Raw genomic sequence first — 23,459 nt, 5'->3', positions numbered from 1 at the left:
AGGAATGCTAGTCAATACCAAAGACTGCATTTAGTTATGACTGCCCATATCCAGGAAGGTTGTGGGCTCTATCCCCGGTAAGAATTTGCAGTGCCCCATCCATTTGTCCAGGTTCCTCCTGAACAGTGTCACAGAGGTGCTCTGTTTCACATGAATTAGTAGCCTTCTCCAAACATGCGGCAGTCGCTGGGAGATAAATCTGTCCCTCCAACATGTTCTATTTAAGTCACAGGCCATATTTAGGTCCCTGGAATGAGTAGCCCTAGTCTCGTTTGATTTACAGATATGCAGCAAGTTCATTAGGTTGGGGTCCTGGATTGCTCTGTAGGCCAGGCATAGGTCTACCCTAAGAAGTCTATACAATATGGAGTATAGTGACAGGGACTTTAGTTGGTCTGTGTAAAGCAAATGCTGGAGCCCCTTGATCTTCTTTATTAGAAACATCTGAGGTCCCTCTAATTGCTGCAGGAGCTTAGTACGGTACATGCCAAATGGGGTGTTATACTCAATTATGGGCCATATAACTGCTGAGTGTAGGGTGTCATAACTTCTTTTGCTCTTGAGGTGATGCCTTTACTAATCAAGTGTGCCATATGGAAAGCTTTCCATACTACAGTAGACACATGGTGGTTGAAGTTAAGGTTGCAGTCAACATATGATCCCAGGTCCCTTACCACTTCACGGTATTGTTGTTGATTTCATAGAGTGAGGAGACATTGTTTGTGCCAAAGGGAATGATGATGCATTTCTTTGCATTCAGTTTGAGACTGTGACTAATACACCAGTCACTGGTCTATGTGAGACCCCCCTGGAGTATACTGACATCATTTGGGGATTCAATGATTGTACCTAGTTTGCAGTCGTCTGCAAACTTGGTCAGTCACAACCCCTTGGTTTTGACCTAAATGTCTAAGAAGTATATACCAAACAGTAGGGGACCCAGCACTGACCCCTATGCCACCCCACTAGTAACAAGTCTGCTGGTTGATGTGGAGTCACCCACTATAATAACATGTGTCCGGTTTGTGAGCCAGTTGGCAACCCATCTTACAATGAAGGGGTTTACATTCCGTTTGCTAAGTTTATCAGTAATGCCTGAATGTGGGATTGTGTCAAAAGCCTTTGCCAGGTGGAGGTATGCTGTGTGCACAGCTTTGCCCTCGTCAATGGCCTTGGTCTAATTTTCAAAGAAATCCACCAGATTTAACAGGCAGGATCTGCCTTTCACAAAGATGAATTGGGTAGGATCCAGGGTTTGGAGGTCACCTATGTCTTTATTTATGAGGTCCATAATGATACATTCCATGGCCTTACAGATGAGGGTGGTCAGACTTATGGATCTGTAATTCCCTGGGTCTGTTGCTAGGCCACCTTTGTGGAGGGGAATAACTGTTGTTGTTCTCCATTCCACAGGAAGAAAGCCGGTGGTTAGGCTATGATTGAAAAGGGTACTTAGTGGTGATGCTAGTTCATGTTTCAGCCTGTTTAGAAGACAGCCTGGGATGTCATCTGGTCCCATAGAGGCTATATTTTTTTGCCTTGGATAAGGCTTTGAAGACCTGCTCTTCAGATATGTAGGGTGGGAGGGAAGTTTGGGGGAAGGTTTGTTGTAAGTTAGGAGGGGATAAGGGAGTGACATTTTTGTCAAACCTATCCGCTAGCAGGTTTGCTATCTCTGTGTGGTCAGTGTGTGTGATACTGTTGGCCACTAGTTCTGCACATGCTTGAGTCCTACCCTTTAGTTTACGTACATAGCTGTAAAAGGCCTTATGGTTATCCTTGGCTGTACTTGCTAAGTTTCCCTCAAAGGAGCCCTTGGAGGATTTGACAAGTTGTCTTTTTTGCCTGTTGAGGCTGAGGCGGGTGCTTTTCCATTGTTGGGGCTTTGCCTTTGTTTTCTTGGAGAGCAACTTTTTGTGTTTATTGTAAAGTTTGTTGATGCTGGATGTCCACCATGGCAGCTTGGTTTTTACTTGGGGTTCTGACTTTGATTCTTTCTGGTACGGCCGAGTTTATACACCTATGCAAGTGATTATACAGGGCTTTAGTGTAAGCTTCAGCATAGTTACCACTTCCAGCTTGGAGTGGGGCTTGGAATACATTTATACCTTCATCTAGGAAGGTACAGTTTGCCTTGGTGAAGCTTTTTAGTCTGATTTCACACTTTGTGAGTTCTGGTGTTACTGCCAACTCGAAGGTGAATGATTTGTGGTCAGTTTTAACTAATGTGGGTCCAACAGTTGTGGCAGTGCATCTGTTTGACATGTTGATGAGGACCAGATCCAAAATTTCTATTCCCCTTGTCAGGGTATGGACAATTTGTTCCATGGCATTTGAATTAACAAATTCAATGGACTTTTGCACTAGTGAGTTTGGGCTACTGTAGGTTTCCCAGTTGATGGTTGAATAAGTGAAATCCCCCATAACCAGTGTGTTCAGTAAAATTTGGATTATTTCCAGTTTGATGAAGTAGGCTTCATGGGAGTTGTGACCCATGGAGGGAGATTTATAACTGACTATGGCAGGAATGGGGGTCTTACCCACTGTAATCTGGACATTCAATAACTCCACTGAGTTGTCCAGTCTAACTAGATGGGAGGTGAATTTCTCTAATACAGATTGAAGTACTGCCTCTTTTGGTTTTCACATGTTCATTTTGTGGTCTAAAGGTGTGGAAATCATTGTAGCCTTGCAAGGCCGGGGTACTCTCTGAGGTCTTGAACCAGGTTTAGTGGGGGGGGGGGGGGTTGATATTTACCTGCGGCAGTAAGATGTGCTCAAGTCTGACAGAACACATTTGTTATTGCTTGATTTATTTTTCACTGCTATGGAGTACAGCAACAAAAGTCAATGAAAGCATTATTAATAATAATAAAAAAAATAGAGTACTTGTTTGCATTACTTTGTTAGTGATGTACTTTAAAAGAATAACTGTGATACGGGTATGGCCAACAATCATTAAAACTTACAGATACTGAAATTCAAATTTTCCATCTTGGATTCCATCAGCAAAAAATACTAAAAGTAAATTAAAATTTGAAAATCAAGAAAATGGAATTCCAGTAACATATTCACTTGAATGTATGTCAATCCCTGGTTTTAACACCATGGCCTCTAGCATGGGAGTTCTCAGCCTCAGGCCACTTAGGCACCATGATTTTTATTGATTTTATTAAGGCTTCTGTTAACACTGGTTATGTCTCACAACCTGATTTTAAGTGTGAATGTGCTACGAAATGAACTTTATTCACACCAATTTTATGGATACCAGATTAAAACAGATGACTTGTTTATGATCACTGTTTGCTTTTCTGGGAAATATTACATATCTTATCTCAAGTTGGACTTTATCTTTGCCCCTTTGTCCGGACACGAAAAGCCATGGACAAATTATGAGCAAAGCTTTAGCTCCATCCCATCTTTCTTTAATCAGATATTTCTTAAATGGTCAGTAGAATCCTGGGATATGACCATACCAATCACCAGCTGTCCTTTGGCAATGGACACCCTCAGAAGATTTAATAATACAAAGGTTACTACCCTTCCACCGCCTGGCTTATTTGGGTATTTGTCCCAAAGCTGTGCTTCTGATGTCTTTCAGGTATATCTAGAAAGATTTTTCAAAAAGGGTGCTCCAGCCCTAACCTTCTTCTGAACAGCAGATAACCACATCATCAAAAGAAAGAGCTGCACTTTGATTACTGCACTATCACCGCCACTTCTGTCTACTGAATCCTCCTTCTGAGTTGTAATAGTCAGTCAACCACAAACATTTTTGGGGGGCACAGTGTTCTCTAACCATAGACCTTCCCACCTTTACAAATGAAAGTTTTATGCAATGACCTTTACAAATGAATGTTTTATGCAATGGGTCCTCTTACTTTAAAACCTTTATTTTTGTGATGGAGAAGGGAGCAGGACTTTATCATGGTTTCTTTCACTTAACCTTTGACCATTGAACTCAGGCTTTTACTCTGGCAGTCTCCCTGTTCTTCATCTGGCACCACTAAACTTGGACATGTACTTTTGAAACTGCTGTAACAGGACTTATCTTACTGATCATTTGCTCTGTAGTTACAGTTATACATGAAATTCCTTACATTTAACTGTCTGTCAAAGTAGTTGTGTCATTTTGCTTATCTAATGAAGGCTCTTGATTAGAGATGAAAATGTTTTATGTTACATATTCTTTCCCGTAATATTGCCACTCTGAATAGATTATACTTGCTATTCACTTTCATGCATTCTATTTATTTTCTTGTAATTTATGTTGATATTTAGGAACATATTTCATGAGTAATTATGAATCTTTCTTCATCATTCACTGTATGAAATAGATGCATGGATTATTTATTTCACATGAAATTCAACTCCTGACACCTATTTTACTCATTCAGCCTCCTCGTTTTTGTACTTGATACCAGCACTGGGCAGGTTCCCTCCTGACTGTTCTTTAGCTCAAGTATTTGATGTGTTCACTATGGTCATCCTGTCCTACCCGCTGAATATTTAAGCAATAACCCACATGTGGGTGCGGGTATATCAGGATTTATCCATGGCTGGTATTGTTTGATCTCAAGGGTGCAGCCTGAGTGATTAAACAAAGTCAACTGTGGGTAAATCCTGATATACTTACATCCACAAGTGGGTTATTGCTATTATACAATGACATTATTTAAGAAAGACATTGCTTACCTTTCTTAAATAATGTCTTTGTATAAAGAAGCCGTAGTGTTCCTCCACATTGTTTCCCATTCTTAAGTATTTTTTGATGTACTGCGCATGTGTAGGGGAGTTACATTCCCCCTCATGTACAGTACATCAGTGCTGTTGAAGACAAGCAACAGAGAAATGAGAATCTTCATTGCTGATTTTTTTTTTTGAAAAGTAACAATGGCGAAAATAAATCTCTGTTGCTGTTTTTTGTGGAAAACTGAGGCAAAATTCTAAACAGTCTGCAAAGGTTTGGACAGCTGAGCGATACGAGAGTCTGCCAAGATTTACAGAGGGACAGTGCAAAAAAAAGAAGGAAAATCAGGTACATTTCTGTTTTTTATTTTTATTTTTGAGAACATACTTGATTTTTCTTCTGTTTTGCATGGTCCCTCAATAGCATATTCATGTAAAAAAGTCTGGCCACTCAATGGTACTTTAGCAGCTGGACTTTTTTTATTGGTATATGATCAATTTACAATGGGCACATTGGTTGGGCTGTCCATTCAATGTGCTCATTTTTTTGAAAAACAATGACCCATCATTGTATAATTTCTTTCATTGACTGGTGTCGCAGTCAGTTTCACCCTTTGCATATAACTTTCCATTGGTCATTTCTGTAACTGTACTCCATTCCATTGGTCAGTTTTCTCTTTGTGTGTAAGACCCAAACTGAATTCTGCAGGGGTCCTTTATTAAGCAACATATTCAAAGGCTGTCTTTGTACCAAAAAGTTTAGATCTGAAGAAATCTTGTAATAAAACTGAAAGTACTCATATTTTTGACTGAATAAAGGTGATTATCTTTAAACGCAATCCCCAGTTCCCATCTCTCAGTCGATTATTAACAGCAACTAAAACTAATGTTTGTTATATCCTTTGATTTATTTGCTAAGTCTGTAAAACTTGTACAATAACCATAATATAACAGGAGAAGGTTGTGATAAGTATTAAATATTTGATCCTGGAAGATTATCAGCAATATCTTCAGTTATGATCAACATTACTGATATGCAATGCTACAAAGAAATACAAAGTAAAGAAAAGAAAATCAACAGCAGTTGGGAGGGTGGCTCAATGACTAAGGTATTTGCCTTACAAACACAAGGTGCAGGGTTTGAGTCTCACAAGGGATAATTGGCTAGGCTTAAAATGGCTCGCAAGGGCAGTTAGCTTAGTACTGAACTATCAAAATTAGGCAAAACAGAATATGAAGCAAAAGAGAACATGGTCAAGATTATGGTAAAAATAAATATTTATTCTAGATACACAACATTTGGAATACATAAATAATATAAAGAATATTGTGAGTGGTTTGAGAAGTTCTTTATTGCTTGTCCATTGCGATTGGTACTATTTTTTGGTTTTATTATAGCTTAGACTTGATTTACTGACTCACTAGAACACTGCAAACCATATTCATTTTAATTTAAACAAACAGAGCCTTCAGTTTTGTCATAAAAGCTGCAGAGTTAGTAATAATTTAAACAGCAATATTTTGCAAGACAGCAGTTTAAATATAAATTTGCATTTAATTATGACTACAAAAATGTGTATATTTGCATCAGATATGTCAAATGCTTAAAAATATAAAAAGTGTCATGGTAATTATAGTTAACTTGTATTAAACACTGTTTACTCCCATCTTAGAATATTATTTTTTATTTTATTTTATGTTCTAATCTGAAATAGTTCAGAGACTTTGTTGGTCTAGAAAAGTGAGAGGTGCATCCAAAAACAAGATATAACCTAACTGGAAAGTTGCCAGAGGCTAACACGAGTAATTTAATATATAATATCATTAATAATACTTTCAGTTTTTTATCTGACATGCTGGCCTGCACAACAATGCAGCAGTGGTTAGCATTGCTGTCTTCTTTAGTTTGGTTCCTGGTCTAGGTGCCCTCTCTGTGAAGACTGAATGCCCTTTCACTCTTCACATAGGGTTTTACTGGGGTACTCAATTCTCCTAATCTGCCCTAAGGTGCATGTGTGGTGTTCACATCTCGTCCAGTACTGGTTCTTAGCCTTATGCCATTTGGTTGCAGTGATAGGTTCTTCCTCCCCAGTGACCCTGACTAAGTTAAAATGCTTATCAGAAAAAGCTTCATACTGTAGTTTAGGGTTTGATTCTCTCAGTTCCATTTGACTCATGTGTGACTTGCAGCAAGTTAGGTTCATAGGTTCATAGGTAGGTACTAGGCTATTGGCCCTGGGGCCTATATAAGCCTAGCCAAAAAAGTTCCCTGGCTTTCGCCACCCAAGAAAGTTATTTTCCTGTGCCCCTGTCTAGTAGAACCACAGACATGATCCCCAGGGTGAATTTCCTATTTCCCATCCAATTGTCAAAATTTTTCTTAAAGAGGGCTAATGAGGAGCTTTGCTTGACATGAATGGGTAGTCTGTTCCAGAGCATGGGAAGTCTCTGGGACAGGAATCTATCCCTCCAGCATGTTCAGTTTATTGTGGTGGCAAGGTTTAGGTCCCTGGAGCGTGTGGCTCGGAGGGTTTGGGGTTTCTTTAAGTGTAGCATGTTCAACAGATCTGGGTTTGACATGGCTTTGTATGTTAGGCAGAGGTCGCCTCTGAGTAGGCGATAAGCGACTGAGTAGAGCTGGAGTTTTTTGAGACGGTCTGCATATGGCATCTGTTTGAGGCCAGTAATCCTCTTAGTGGGGTATTGCTGTGGCCTTTCTAGTTCTTGTAGATGTCTTGCAAGGTACATGCCAAACGGGGTGTTGTACTCTATAATGGGTCTGATGAGGGATGAGTAGAGAAGAACAATGACCTCTCTTTTTCTGGAGGTGAACCCCTTTGTGATGAGGTGTGCCATACAGAAGGATTTCCTGACTACTGTGGAGATGTGATTATCAAAGAAGAGACTACTGTGCACCTGTGTCCCAAGGTCTCTTATCACACTTTCGGTGTTTAGTAGGCTACTGCCTATGTGGTAGTTCATGGGTACAGTGTTTTTCCCAAAGGGGATGACAATGCACTTCTTGGCATTGAGCTTGAGGCCATGACTTCGACACCAATCATCAGTCTCAGTGAGGCCCCTTTGTAGAATGTCCACATCATTAGTCGATTCTATTATGGCACCTAGTTTGCAGTCATCTGTGAACTTCATTATCCAAAGACATACTGTATTAGCCTGGACTTCTGAGAAGTAGATGCCAAACAGGAGAGGACCCAGGACTGAGCCTTGTGGTACTCTACTTGTCACTGGTCTGAAGTTGGATTTGGAGTCAGCTACTTTCACTGTGTGGGTTCTGTCAGTGAGCCTGTTGGCCACCCATCTTGTGACATAGGGATTTATGCCCAGTCTAGTGAGTTTATCTATAACTGAGAGTGGGGGACCCTTTGTGGAGTGGGATAACCATCGCTGTGCACCATTCAGTAGGCACAAAGCTTGAAGTGAGGCTATGATTGAACATGGTACTTAGGTGGAGTGCCAGTTCATTCTGTAGTTCGTGCAGAATGCAGCCCGGGATGTTGTCATGTCCCATGGTTGCTGTGTTCTTGGCTTTGGAGAGTGCGGTCTTTACTTGTGCAGCCGTGATTACAGGGGCTTTCCATTCTTCCGGTATAGTGATGGGCCCTTTGGGGTGGGGTGGGGGGTGAAGTTTGCACTGAACCTATCTGCCAGGATGTTGGCAATATCAGTTTGTTCTGTATATTTAGTGCCATTGTGCTGTAGCTCAGAGCAGATCTGAGTGTCACCATTGAGATTCTTGACATAGCTGTAGATTGCTTTGTGGTTGTCTTTAGAATCAATGGCAATTTTATTTTCATAACTAGCTTTGGAGGATTTTATAAGGGATCTCAACTTCTTACTGAGGCTGACCAGGGAGTTCCTGCAATCAGGGGATTTTACTCTTTTTTTGCAACAGCTTCTTCCTTCTGTTGTAAGGTTTGTTTATGGCAAGGGACCACCAGATTGTCTTCCTTTTTTTGGAGGAGAGCGTCTTGGTTCTGTTGGGGATGGCACGATCCATGCACTTGTGTATGGGCTTATACAGTGCATTTGTATAGGATTCAGCAGTTGTACCTCTATTTTCCATCTGTATGGGTGTTGTTAAGCTTGCCACTTCTTTATTAAGAAGCACGAAGTTGGCTTTGGAGAAGTTTTTTACTGTGGTTTCCTTAATGGGGTGGGGGGTGGGGTGGGATATTGATGTCTAGGGTGATTAGCTTGTGGTTGGATATGACCAGCGAGGAGTCAACCTCTGGCATGGAATATCAATTACCCATATTGGTAATGACCAGGTCCAGGATATTGTTGCCCCTGGTGGGGGTATAGACAAGCTGATCTAGGGTGTTGGAATTTATGAATTCCAGAAAATGTTGAGCAAATGAGTTAGTACATGAGTAGTTTTCCCAGCTGATGGTGGGGTAGTTGAAATCACCCATTATTAGGGCATTGGGCTGTACCTTAATATTACCCAGTATATCAAGAAATGTGGAGTGGGCATCCTGGGGCATGGTGGGGGATCTGTAACAAGTTAAAACCTGGATTGCAGTCTTGCCCAGTGTTAGTTGCACTTGGATAATTTTGGCTGCATTATGTTGAGCAACTAGCCTGGAGGTGTGGATATCCTTAATGAATATGGACACGAGTCCTCCTTTAGTGTTTCGGTCCAGGTTAGGTGGCCGAAAGGTCTGGTATGAGTTATAGCCTGGTAATGCAGGGGGTGCTCTCTGGAGCCTAGAACCAGGTCTCTGTCACTGCACAGATGTCGATGTTCTACATTTTAAGGAGTGCATCGAGTGAGTGCATTTTGAGGTTTAGACTTCTAGCTCTGAGTAGCATTACCCTCAGATTTTGCTTGCTTATACCTGCTACAGTGGTGAGGTTGTCATTTGAACCTTGCCTAAAATGACACTATAGGGGTGGCAGGAGCCTTAGCCAGTATCTGGAATCCCAGGAGCGACAGGTGCAGGCCATCTCTGGCAAAGTACTCTGGTCTGTTGATCATGTCATCCCACGCAGACAGACACTGGATCCCCTTAGAATGACACCAGAAGTTTAGCCAATTGTTGAAGTCAATCATTTTGTCCTTGTATTGTGGTATCATTTTGGGCGATGGCAGGATACTACTCAGGGCTATGGTCATACCTTCCAGGGCTACATGATCCGAGAGCTCCTCCATGTCTCTTTTCATGTAGTCCAGGGAGGTACGTCTCAGGTCATTCACACCAACATGGATAATGACAGAGTCATATTTGTACTTGTTGTGGAGTGACCTGAGTGCTTGCATTACGTGGCGGATCCTGGCACCCGACAGGCAGCTGACAGTAACTTTCTCCTTGTTTAGCTTGGTGAGTGGGACATCAGTCTGCCTGACTATAGAGTCACCTATGACTAGTGTGCTACGTACATTGTTTTGATTTATGGGCTGAGGTTGATTGGCACACTGATTTTGTGGGCTATGTGTCATTTGAGTAGTGTTGGGGGGTGGTTGCTTGCATTTCAGCTTTGGAGGTCTCTGTTGTTTGGGCAGATTTTTATTGAGAGCCTCCGCGAATGTAGGTGTGTGTTTTGTGTTACTATGTGTGGGGTTAGGTGGTGTAGGTTTTGATGGACTATGTGTTGAGTGTGGTGTGGTGCAGGTATTTACCTTCTCCTCTTGACTGTCTAGTACAGTCTTGGCTGGAGAGAGCGGCTTCCAGTTTGGCTATATAAGTGCATCTTTGTAGTGTTGGGTGGTAGGAGGAGAGGGTTGTCAGTGTACATGAGTCCATTGCTACATTGCTCCAAGATGCCCAGACATCAGGTGGACAGGTGAAAAAACGGGAGCTGACCCTTAGACATGCCTGGATAGGTGCTTATTAATTTAAGTACTAAAAACTGTTTTCCTCCTAACAACTTTCCAGTTAAGTTACCACTCCCCAGTACTAAGAGACTTAACCAGACAGTGATCTTAGGTACCTCTGAAATGAGACACTTAAGCCTAATGTGTTTAACAGGTAAACACAAAAAATAATAAACAAACAAACAAAAATAAATGAATGAATAAATGTTGCCCTAATGTGGAGGAAGCACACTTTTATGAGCAGAACAAGTCTGATATTTTAAATGTGAACTATGAGGTATAACGCAAAACAGGTGAATTGGGAACATGTTGAGCTGTAATGTCCTGAGATGGCACCCACATATGTACCTGAGAAAGGCAGTTGAACAATGGAGTTGTGCTGAAATCAGTTCTTTATGCCACACTGTTTACTTGCTTTTTATAATACATATGGAATGAAGAAGATATTAAAAGAAGCTACTATCTAGTTGCATGCTTGGATTAAATTAGATGTTTTCAGCATTCACACTGTTAAAACCAATTTATAACAGGACATATGCAATTTGTGAAACAGATGAAATTTTAAATTTCAACAGTATGTAGGAGTTATCTTTTTATTATGTGAAGGAAAGGTTAGTTTGCTTTTTATTTGTTGTATTTTGTATTACTTTATTGCCTTTTTATATTTTGAATACTGTGGTTTGTTTTCTTTACCTTGTGTTTTACTTGTATTCTGCTTTTAACTGCATATTAAAACTTCAAAAGAGACCACAGCTCTGTCTCTTGTGAGTCAGGCAGAAATTTTTTCCACCCACCCATCCACTTACTGTTGTGTTTTTAAATACCACTGCCTTTCTAGTTGCCTGCCTCTTATGTTAATTTGACCATATGTCTCATTTCCTCTCTGCTTTCACTGGCTTGTGTGAGTAAGCACAAAATTATCATTTTGTGAAATCACTCCTCTTCAACTATTTAAATTTATTGGCCATCCTACTGTATTCCATAGTAGCAGAATACAAAAGTGACCACCCTCTTTCAATCTATCTTGCTGTTTTAAAAATAGTGACTCTCCACTAAAACTTAACTTTTTAGACAGGTAAAACTTAAGTTACCTACTTTCACATCTAACTTATCTAGTGCGCACTGCAGTGTTTAGGATAAACCATTTTTTCATCTTACCTTTAAGCATCCCTCTGACTAGCACTTGCTCTAATACCTGCTGGAAGGCACTAGGAAACCTTAAACTGATACAAGCACTCAACTCTCCTTGTTAATAAGGAGAAATTAATTTTAGGCACTAAACAGCCTATAACTGCAAAGTACATTGCTAAGGCAAGGGAAAACAGCTCATGTACTTTACAAAAAAATCACCAAACCAGGCATGTCCAAGGGTCAGCTTCCGGTGATTTCTCCTGTCCACCTGGTGAATCTGGGCATACTGGGGCAATGCAGCAATTGCCTCATGTACACAGACAACCCTTTCCTCCTACCACCCAACACTACAACCTGTGAGAGATGCACTTACATAGCCAAACTGGAAGCAAAACTCTCTCCACACAAGATTGTGCTAGACTGTCAAGAGGAGAAGGTTACCACCCTCACTACACCTCAAGCAACACATAGCCCTTCTAAACCCACACCACCAACACTCACACATAGCAACATTAAATCCACATATGCGGAGGCCCTTAACTGTAACCTGCCCAAGCAACAAGGACCTCCGAAACTGAAATGCAAACAAACACCAATCACAACCCAAGTGTCACATAGCTCACAACACCAGTGTGCCACCCAGCAACAGCCCCTAAGGCAAGACAACGTACCTAACACTTTAGTCATAGGTGACTCTATAGTCAGGCACACTCATGTCCCACTCACCAGGCTGAACAAGGAGAAAATTACAGTCAGCTGACTGTTGGGTGCCAGGATCCGCCACATAACACATGTACTCAAGCCACTCCACAACAAGTACAAATATGACTCTGTCATTATCCACGTTGGAGTGAATGACTTGAGACGAACCTCCCTGGACTACATGAAAAGAGACATGGAAGAGCTCTCAGATCATGTGGCACAGGCAGGTATGACCCTAGCCCTGAGTAGCATCCTGCTTTCTCCCAGAATTTTGTTTGTGTCCTTCGGCTTTTCCCGATTAGGGGTCGCCACAGTGGAACTCCGGTCCGCTAATGATTGGTAGTGGATTTTTACGTACCGAGTTACCAGTCCTGACGCACAACCTTCAACGAAGGCATGCCCCATTCACGTATGCCTCCACACAGAAGACGCTCTAGCTGAGAATCGAATGGGACAACATCTTGCTATGAGGTGACAATGCTACTGCAGCACCACCACTGCCACAATATAAGGACAAAATGATTGACTTCAACAATTGGCTAAGCTTCTGATGTCATTCAAAGGGGATCCAGTATCTGCCTGCCTGGGACGACATGATCAACAGACCACAATGCTTTGCCAGAGATGGTCTGCACCTGTCACCCCTGGGATTCAGGTTACTGGCTAAGGCTCTTGCCAGCCCCATAGTGTCTTTTTTAGGCAAAGTTGAAAGGACAAAACCACCACTGTAACAGGTACAAGCATGCACATTCTGAAGGTAATGCTACTCAATGATAGAAGTCTAAACCTCAAAATGCACTCTCTTGAGGCACTCCTAAAAATGGAGAACATCAATATCTGTGCAGTAACTGAGACCTGGTTCAGGGCTCCAGAGAGCACCCCTGCAATACCAGGCTACAACTCTTACCACACTTTTTGACCACCAAACCAGGATCGAAACACTAAAGGTGGAGGAGTGTCCATATTCACCAAGGATATTCACACCACCAGGCTAGTTGCCCAACACAATGCGTCTGAAATTCTCCAGGTGCAACTAACACTAGGTAAGACTGCAATCCAAACTGTAGCTTGCTACAGATCCCCCACCATGCCCCAAGATTCTCACTACACCTTTCTAAACATACTGGAAAATATTAAGATACAACCAAACACCCTAATACTGGGTGCCATTAACTGGGAAAACTACTCATGTACCAACACCTTTGCCCAACGGTTCTTGGAATTCATAAATTCCAATGCCCTGGATCAACTAATCCATAGTCCCACCGGGGGCACCAATATCCTAGACCTGGTCATTACCAACATGGGAAATCGATGCTCCACACCTATGATCACCCCCTCGTTGGTCAGGTCTGACCATAAGCTAATAACTCTTAACATCCACATCCCACCCCCACCCCCTAGTAAGGAAACCTCCATAAAAAACTTCTCCAAAGCCAACTTCATGCTACTCAAGTCCGAAGTGACAAACTTCATGACACCCATGCAGACGGGAACTGAAAGTTCAACTGCTGAATATTACACTAAGGCACTGTACGAGCACATCCACTTATGCATGAATCGTACTATCCCAAATAGAACCAAGATGCTCTCCTCCAAAAAAAAAGAAGCCAATCTGGTGGTCTCCTGCCATAAACAAACTTTACAACAAAAGGAAGAAACTATTGCAGAAAAGAGGAAAACCCCAGGATGCAAAAAACTCCCTTACCAGCCTTAGTAAGAAGCTGAGATCCCTCATAAAATCCTCCAAAGCTAGTTATGAAAATAAAATTGCCAAAGATTCCAAAAACAACCACAAGGCATTCTATAACTATGTCAAGAATCTAAATAGCAGGTACCTGTTAAATCTTCGAACACTCAAAATTTCGAACGTTACATGGTCGAGACCAAACATTCGTAATTTTGAGTGCGCAAAGATAGACTTTCAGTGGCACCGTATGGTGCAGATAGGGAGAATTTTCCTTTTCTGCACTGAAGTGTGGTCTTGGACTTGGTATATTTAAGTAGGGGGGTGTGGGGGTTGCCTGCCTACACTGTTAAAGTGTTTTTTTTCTGTGTTTTCTTTTTTTTTATGTTCAAACATCCAAATGTCGAACATTTGGTCTCGACCATGTAATGTTCGACATTTTGGATGTTCGAACATTTAACATAGACCCTAAATGGCAATTCTCAGATCTGCTCTGAGCTATAACAGAATGGCATTAAGTATACTGATCCCAAGGATATTGACAATATCCTGGCAGATCAATTCAGTGCCAAATTCACCCCCCTCACACCCCCTAAACGGCCCATCTCAATACCGGAAGATTGCCAAATTCAGGTAATAATGGCCACACATGTAAAAAACGCACTCTCCAAAGCTAAGAATACAACATCCATGGGACCGGATGACATCCTGGGCTTTGTATTACATGAACTACAAAATTAACTGGCACCTCACCTAAGTGTCATGTTTAATCATAGCCTCACCTCAGGCTTCATGCCCACTAAGTGGTGCACAGCTATAGTTATCCCACTCCACAAGGGGGATCCATCTTGGATCTCAGGAACTACCACCCCATCAGTGTGACTTGTTTGATCTGCAAGGCCATGGAACGTATTATCATGGAACTTCTAAACAAAGACATTGGCAACCATCAAACACTGGACCCCACCCAGTTTGGGTTTGTGAAGGGCCGATCTTGTCTCCTGAACCTGATTGACTTCTTCAAATCAGTCTCCAAAGCCATGGACAAGGGTAAGGCAGTCCACACAGCCTATCTGGACCTAACCAAGGCCTTTGACACCATCCCTCACTCTGGAATCATAGATAGACTTACTAAGCTGAGCATTAATCCCTACGTCACTCGATGGGTTGCCAACTAGCTTACTGACAGAACCCACACTAGGGTGGGCGGTTGGCATAATGGTTAAGGTGTTTACCTTACAAACATAAGGTTCAGGGTTTGATTCTTACATGGGGTAATTGGCTAGGCAGAAAATGGCCCACAAGGGCAGTTAGCTTAGTACTAATCTATGAACCTATGAACCTATGAATCTATGAACCTATAAAAGTAGCCTACTCCAAATCCAGCTCCAGACAAGTGACAAGTGGAGTACCTCAGGGTTCAGTCCTGGAACCACTCTTGTTTGGCACCTACTTCTCTGAAGTACAGGCCAACACTAAGAGACTCTGGCTAACAAAGTTCACAGATGACTGCAAACTGGGAGCCATTATTGAATCCCCAAATGATGTGGATACTCTACAAAAAGGCCTTACAGAAACAGATGCTTAGTGCCAGACGCATGGGCTCAAGCTCAGTACCAAGAAATGTATAGTTACCCCCTTTAGGAAAAAAACATGTACCCGTGAATTACCACATAGGTGGCAGTACACTAAACACCGAAAGTGTGATAAGAGAATTAGAGACACAGGTGGGGTGGTCTCACCTTCGATAACCACATCACCACAACAGTCAGGAAATCCTTCTATGTGGCAGACCTCATCACTAAGGACTTTTCTTCCAGAAAAAAGGAGGTCATTGTCCCACTGTACTCATCCCTCATTAGACCCATTATAGAATACAATGTCCCATTTGGTATGTACCTCTCAAGATATCTGCAACTACTGGAAAGGCCACAGAAATACCTCACTAAAAGAATCACAGGCCTAAAGCAGATGTCCTACGCTGACCACCTTAAAAAACTCCAGCTATACTCTGTCACATATCGTCTACTCAGAGGCGATCTCTGCTTAACATACAAGGCCATGTCAAACCCAGAGCTGTTGGACATGCTACACTTAAAGAAATCCCAATCCCTCAGAGCCTCACATTCCAGGGATCTAAACCTTGTCATTACAATAAACAAAACATGCCGGAGGGATAGGTTCCTGACCCAGAGACTTCCCAGACTCTGGAATAGACTGCCCATACATGTCAAGCAGAGTGCCTCTTTGGCCCTCTTCAAAGGAACCTTGAGGATTGGATGGGAGAAAGGAAATTCACCCCGGGGATCACGTCAGTCGCCCTGCTAGACAGGGGTCTAGGGAAGTAAATAGTGTGAGAAGAAATAGCCAGGGAATTGTTATGGCTAGGCTTCTAGAAGCCCTAGGGCCGATAGCCTAGTACCAGCCTATGAACCTATGAACCTATGCATTTATTGTTTGCATACAATAGTGTTTGGTGAAATATTTTTACTGTTAGCATAATTTAATGAGTCAAAAAACAAACAAAGGAAAAAAAGCACAGTTAAATATATTTATATGCATTTTGCACATGGTCTCTGCTTACACTTTTACTTACTTAGCAGATCACATTAGTAGAAATTTCTATGAGCATTATATGAATGCAGTGACTACCAAAAACTCATATTCTCCAGTCACATTTATTTTAATAATCCCTGTGGTAGGTCCCCTAACCTACTCTTTCCACAATTGTAACACTGAATATATATGTCCCTAATCCACTCTTTCCACATTTGTTACACTGGATATATGCCCAACATAAATGCCATCTTCTCATTGCATCTAGCATTCCTTTCTATTCTATGCCATTTTTAAAGTCATCCAATCATTCCCATTTAGCAGCTGTACTGGACCCAGGATATTCCACCTTCATTTATTTATTGTAAAAGGCAGTTAAATTACATATTCCAAGTATTTCACAAGTCTCATTTTCCCTTTACTCTATGCATTATGTGCTTCTGGCCTGCTTCTTACATTTTAAGCATTAGTTACTACATCACTGGGCTAAACAGTGTGACCAAGCTTATAGTATGCATGATAAGCGTTATATTTATTGCAATATAAAACGCCTTGAATAAGCATCTAACAAACACTGCAAGAGCACTGTAGTACCATGAAAGTATGGAACAGTAACAGAGAATGTGCTTCTGTCATCAGCTGTACAAGTTTATTTTTAAATAATTGTCTTCAACTGAGAAAAGGACTTAGAACCTTATTGAATATGTTACCTAATGGGTATTGTTTTCATGAGTGGTATATCAAAACACCACATCTGTACTTATGGGACAGACGTGTCATCTGAATTCTAGCATTTCCCTGAGTGCCAGTGACTGTATGCCATTCAAAGAAGGAAATGTGGTTTGGCATATCCACAAGAGATTTTCATTGGAAATGTGGTGCTGGTTTTACTGAGAGATATTAAGGACTTAGATTACACTGGAAGGATAGCATGAAATAATAGTGTGCCTTCCCTATCAGGCCATCAGAAGTGGACAGAAGACAGAATTTGAAAAAAAATGCTAACTTTGCATATAAACCTATATTCTATGAAAGAACTAAAATAGCTATTAATTTTAATGCCTAACCTAAAAGACAGAATCATAGCTTAACAGTTTCTCTAAAAAATAAAATTGTTAATCAGTCACCTTCTGACCTACAAAACATGGCAGGTTTGACATTTCTTTTAGAGAGGACTTATTTTTTGGAAAGCAAGGCGTGCAGCAGCATGCTTCATCAGACTTGACAGAGATGAATTCATTTACCAGAATTCAACATCTCCTTCAAATGATGACAATTCTTACAGAGTATCCTAACTTTATCCATAAATGGAGATAAGATACTTACTTTACTGACATGCAAGCAATGAACCTCAATATGGACTGAGACAAACAGCATTATGGTTCAATACAGCCTCCAGAATATTATATATCCAAGAGCCAAATAAGGATATATATATATATATATATATATATATATATATATACATATATACACACCTATATATATATATATATATATATATATATATATATATATATATATATATATACCTACCTACCTACCTATATACACACACACACACACACACACACACACACACACACACACACACATATAGATATATGGCTTATAATGTTTTCTAAAACATATTGCTTATAATATTATACTAATGTGCCAACAGTGGAAGAGAAGCATTATGTACAATTTGAGAGGAGGTATTATCAGTCATGCCCTGTATCTACCCACAGATGACTACGTTAGCCTCAGGTTTAATATCAAGTCTGTGCACAATTTAAACTCACAAACAAAACACACAAAATATAAATGTTAAAATAATATAGAAGATGTACAGCTATAACTTTTCTCCCATGACTTCATGACTGATGCAATGAATCAACTCTAGAATCACAAGTCACTGAGAGGAGATAGCAGACAATGCACTTGAGCTTCTCCACATTCAAATCACCATAGGCAAAAGCCAACACCACTTCCTTTCAAGCTTTAAGTCCACCTTTATGACCCAGGAAACCCATAACATGTTTTTTAAACCTATTGGAAATACTCACCATCCAACCCAATACCATATTCATGGGTGATTTTAATTACCCCACTATTAACTGGGAATCATACATGACACCAAATGCGCAGGCATAAAAATTCCTGAATTTTGTATGAATAAACTCCCTGTACCAGACTGTCCATACACCAACCGTGGGTGCAACCATACTGGATCAGATCCTTACTAATATGGGAGAGTGCTGCACAGCACCTAGTGTAATGTCTTCAGTGGTAAGATCAGACCACAAAATGGTCTCCTTTAAGTAAAAATAAAAGCTGGTACTGCAGCTAACCCTGGAATATTTAGGAACTACTCTGTCTTTCTGGAATTGCTATTTAAATGTATCATCCAAACAGGCTTCATGCCTCATGAATGGAGAACAGCAACAGTTATGTCTCTTCACAAAGGTAGGCCATCCATAGACCCTGGAAACTACAAACCCATAAGTCTCACTAGTTTCATATGCAAAGCCAAGGAAAATTGTTATGTAAATTATCAAAAATGACATAGGAAACCTCCAGACACTGGAGCCAGCCCAATTTGGTTTCATCAAGGGTAAGTCATGCCTACTTAACCTGGCAGACTTCTTTGAGAAAGTCACCAAAGCAACAGATGCAGGCAAAATGGTTCACACTGCCTACCTTGACCTGGCCACAGCATTTGACACAATGCCCTACTCAGGCATTGTCAACAAACTCAAGAGGTTAGTTGCAAACACTTATGTTACCTCGTGAATAGCCAGCTGGCTCACAGATAGGACCCAGGAAGTTAGAATTGGGGAGTTGACTTCTACAAAGAGGCCAGTCACAAGTGGAATCAGACAGGGATCAGTCCTGGGTCTGCTCCTTTTTGGCATTTACTTCTATGAAGCCAAGGCCAATGTCGGCGTCCTCTGGCTGACTAAATTTGTAGATGATTGCAAAATTTGTGCTGTCATTGAATCTCCCACTGACACAAATGTTCTTCAGGAAGGGCTGACATAGACAAGCAACTGGTGTCAGAGCCATGGACTAAAACTAAATTCCAGGAAATGCATAATAGTATCCTTCAGTAAGTCATCCACTATATATTGACAACACACCCCTAAGAGTTGACCCAGTAGTCAGGGACTTGGGGACAGTAATCTCGCCTTTGACTGTCATGTAGCTAGAGTAGTGAGGAAATCATTCTACGCTGTGCAACTTATAAATAAAAAACACCCCTAAGAGTTGACCCAGTATTCAGAGACTTGGGGACAGTAATCTCGCCTTTGACTGTCATGTATCTAGAGAGTGAGGAAATCATTCTACGCTGTGCAACTTATAAACAAAAGTATGTCATCTAGGTCAAAGGAAGTCATTGTTCCACTGAATTCGGCATTCATCAGAGCTATCATTGAGTATAATGCCCCCTTTGATATATACCTAATCTGGAATATCCAATAATTGGAACTCCCACAGAGGTTCCTCACTAAAAGGATACAGGGCATAAGTAACATGTCCTATGCAGACTAAAAGGCCCTAACCGTGTATTCTGTCTCCTACAGCCTGTTGAGAGGAGATCTATGCCTGGCATACAAGGCATTGTCAGAGCCCACTCTGATGGACCTCATGCATATCCACAAAACAAACAGCACCATAATTACCCATTCTAAAGGCTTAAACCTTGCCTTTGATATAAATTGGACCTGCTGGAGAGACAAGTATGTATCCTAGAGACTACCCCTTCTCTGGAACAGGATTCCTGTCCCTGTGAAGCACAGTCCCTCCCTAAACCAATTCAACTGTAACTTGGACAACTGAATGGGGAACAGGAAATTCATCCCTGGTTTGGCATCTATGTCTCTAATGGACACAGGCAGCCTTGAAATGGTTTATCTCTCAGGCCCCTGCTTGTAAATGTTTCATCTCCCAAGTCCCTGCTTACACTTATCAAGTGTACCAGAACTTGTCAGAGATTTGGTATGCCTCGGTAGGCTTAAAAAGGCCCTTGTGGTTGTTAGCCTAGTAAACACCTATGAATCTATAAATTGATCTATCTAGTCTTGCATTTTCTCGCTCCTTTTGTATGATCATATGTTATACTTGTCTTTCATATGATACTCTACGATAGTTGATGGAATTCTTACACTTTTTTTAACAGAGCAATGCGTTCTATGTCCATCACACTTATATTGCAATATGCTAACACCTGTAAAATGGACATGAATTATCAAATGTTCATCTTGGAAGTTTTGGTATCATGTGAAAACATGAACATAATTGCCCTCTTTTGCCCCATTACAAGAAAAATAAAAACAGCATGGCACAGCTGAATGCTGATGAGCATTTTGTATGCCGTAGTACAAGGGCCAGATGTATGAACAGCATTATGACATACAGCATGGTTATATAGTTGCAGTTGTCTTTTGACATCATTCTTGTTCTTTGCCAACTATTACAACTATTACAACATTATAACAGTATGCAGTTTTGCTGCATACACATACAACATGCTACCCTGCCAGCATTCAGAACTGCATTAATATAAGGTGAGGTGCATAACAAAGCCCACTTACAAATTGTTGTATTATAGCATGCTAAAATGTGGTGAGCCAAAACAACTTATTCACATTTCAAGAAATGCTATTATATACAATGGAAGGAGGTACAAGAAAACTCTGGGCAAAAAGTGGTGCATGTGCACTGCTTATGTAATACAATATGGTTACCACCCACAACATGCTCTGATCAGAGAGAACAACTATGTCTTTTGGGATATCTATTGTGCACACTGAATGAGCAGCTAATATTAGGCAGTATGTTCCATGGCAGATTTATATTACGACTGCAGGCTGAATTATACAATAATTCTAATGTTCATGAGTCCCAACCATCATCTATAGTGCTGTTTATATCAACATCATGTCTTCTAATAATGATATTTAGAGTAGCTTTCTTGACTTGAAAATTAAATTATTCGAACCCCCTTTAACAGAAACAAAAGTCCTGCTTGCTTCTGAAGTTTAGCTGCTACAAATGATGTAGCACATGTGACAGGATATGCAAAACATGTTTGTTACCTACCTACCTGTGCCAAAGCCAAGTTTGATGTCTGTATCAGTTGCTCCTGTCAGATCTTCTTCGAATAAAAGCGGTGTCACCTCACTCCATATCCTGAAAGCCATTCTCAGAATATACCTCTGCTGTTCAATACTTAGTTGTATGCTATATCCTTCTCCCATGAGTCTCCATCTGAGTGTCTTCTTTGTGAAAACAGCTCCATTGGTTCTGCCAAGGATGTCCAGATTCTCACGTTTACTTCTAGTATGCTCTATCAATCTACTGAGGAAATGTTTTCGCCTTGCATGTGATGCATCTACAGAAGATGCTGTTTGGTTTTTACCAGGACCACTGCTGTAATTTTTAATTAATATGCCATCAGAAAAGTCATTATCAGTGAAATCTTTAATTTTGTCAGGAACACCACATCGGGGTTGCTCCATTGCTTCTTTGGTAAGGTCATCCAGTATTCCAGTTACCGGTAATCCATTGGTTTGCTGAAAAAGTTTTAAAGCATTAACAAATGATGACTTTCTCGTTGACTCAGTGGTAGATTCTCTAGACACCTGTAAAGAAAGTCCTTCAGAAATTATCTTTGAGATATCCGTTGGGGCTGGATCTTCATGTTCTGGTTGAGGGGCATTTTCATATTCTTGTGCTTCCCAATCTACAGGTTCCTGGAAACCATACTTTTTCACATATTGCTAAAAAATAAAAATAAATAAATACATACATAAATACATAAATAAATAAAATTCACAGATTTGAATGAAACTGAATCTAAGACGGCATGAGTACATTTAGGACTACCTTGTACTGCAGCTATATCTCAGTACTATCTGATACATAGTGCTACCTTGTACTGTAACCACACCTCAGTACTATCTGACACATAGTGCTGCCTTGTACTGTAACTATACCTCAGTACTATCTGACACATAGTGCTACCTTGTACTGTAACCACACCTCAGTACTATCTGATACATAGTGCTACCTTGTACTGTAACCACACCTCAGTACTATCTGACACATAGTGCTACCTTGTACTGTAACTATATCTCAGTACTATCTGATACATAGTGCTACCTTGTACTGTAACCACACCTCAGTACTATCTGACACATAGTGCTACCTTGTACTGTAACCACACCACAGTACTATCTGATACATAGTGCTGCCTTGTACTGTAACTATATCTCAGTACTATCTGATACATAGTGCTACCTTGTACTGTAACCACACCTCAGTACTATCTGACACATAGTGCTACCTTGTACTGTAACCACACCTCAGTACTATCTGATACATAGTGCTGCCTTGTACTGTAACTATATCTCAGTACTATCTGATACATAGTGCTACCTTGTACTGTAACCACACCTCAGTACTATCTGATACATAGTGCTGCCTTGTACTGTAACCATACCTCAGTACTATCTGATACATACTTATACCTTGCACTGTAACCATACCTCAGTACTATCTGATACATAGTGCTGCCTTGTACTGTAACCATACCTCAGTATTATCCGATACATAGTGCTACCTTGTACTGTAACCACACCTCAGTACTATCTGACACATAGTGCTACCTTGTACTGTAACCACACCTCAGTACTATCTGATACATACTTATACCTTGCACTGTAACCATACCTCAGTACTATCTGATACATAGTGCTGCCTTGTACTGTAACCACACCTCAGTACTATCTGACACATAGTGCTACCTTGTACTGTAACTATATCTCAGTACTATCTGACACATAGTGCTACCTTGTACTGTAACTATATTTC

The 23,459-nt window shown here is 40.8% G+C and overlaps 1 protein-coding gene across 1 annotated transcript in view; it reads right to left on the bottom strand.

The window, feature by feature from the left end:
- LOC122799944 (matrix metalloproteinase-21-like) overlaps positions 1-23,459 on the bottom strand; it is a 176,298-nt gene that overhangs the window by 146,476 nt on the left and 6,363 nt on the right. Inside the window, exon 2 of the mRNA XM_044069353.1 lies at positions 21,691-22,366. Within this exon, the coding sequence (XP_043925288.1) occupies positions 21,691-22,366 (676 nt within the window). The remainder of the gene's footprint in view (positions 1-21,690; positions 22,367-23,459) is intronic.

The sequence above is a fragment of the Protopterus annectens genome, chromosome 4.part0, assembly GCF_019279795.1.
Source record: "Protopterus annectens isolate FY-2018-M chromosome 4.part0, PAN1.0, whole genome shotgun sequence".
Taxonomy (NCBI): Eukaryota; Metazoa; Chordata; order Ceratodontiformes; family Protopteridae; genus Protopterus; species Protopterus annectens.
This window is presented reverse-complemented; position numbering and strand designations above follow the sequence as displayed.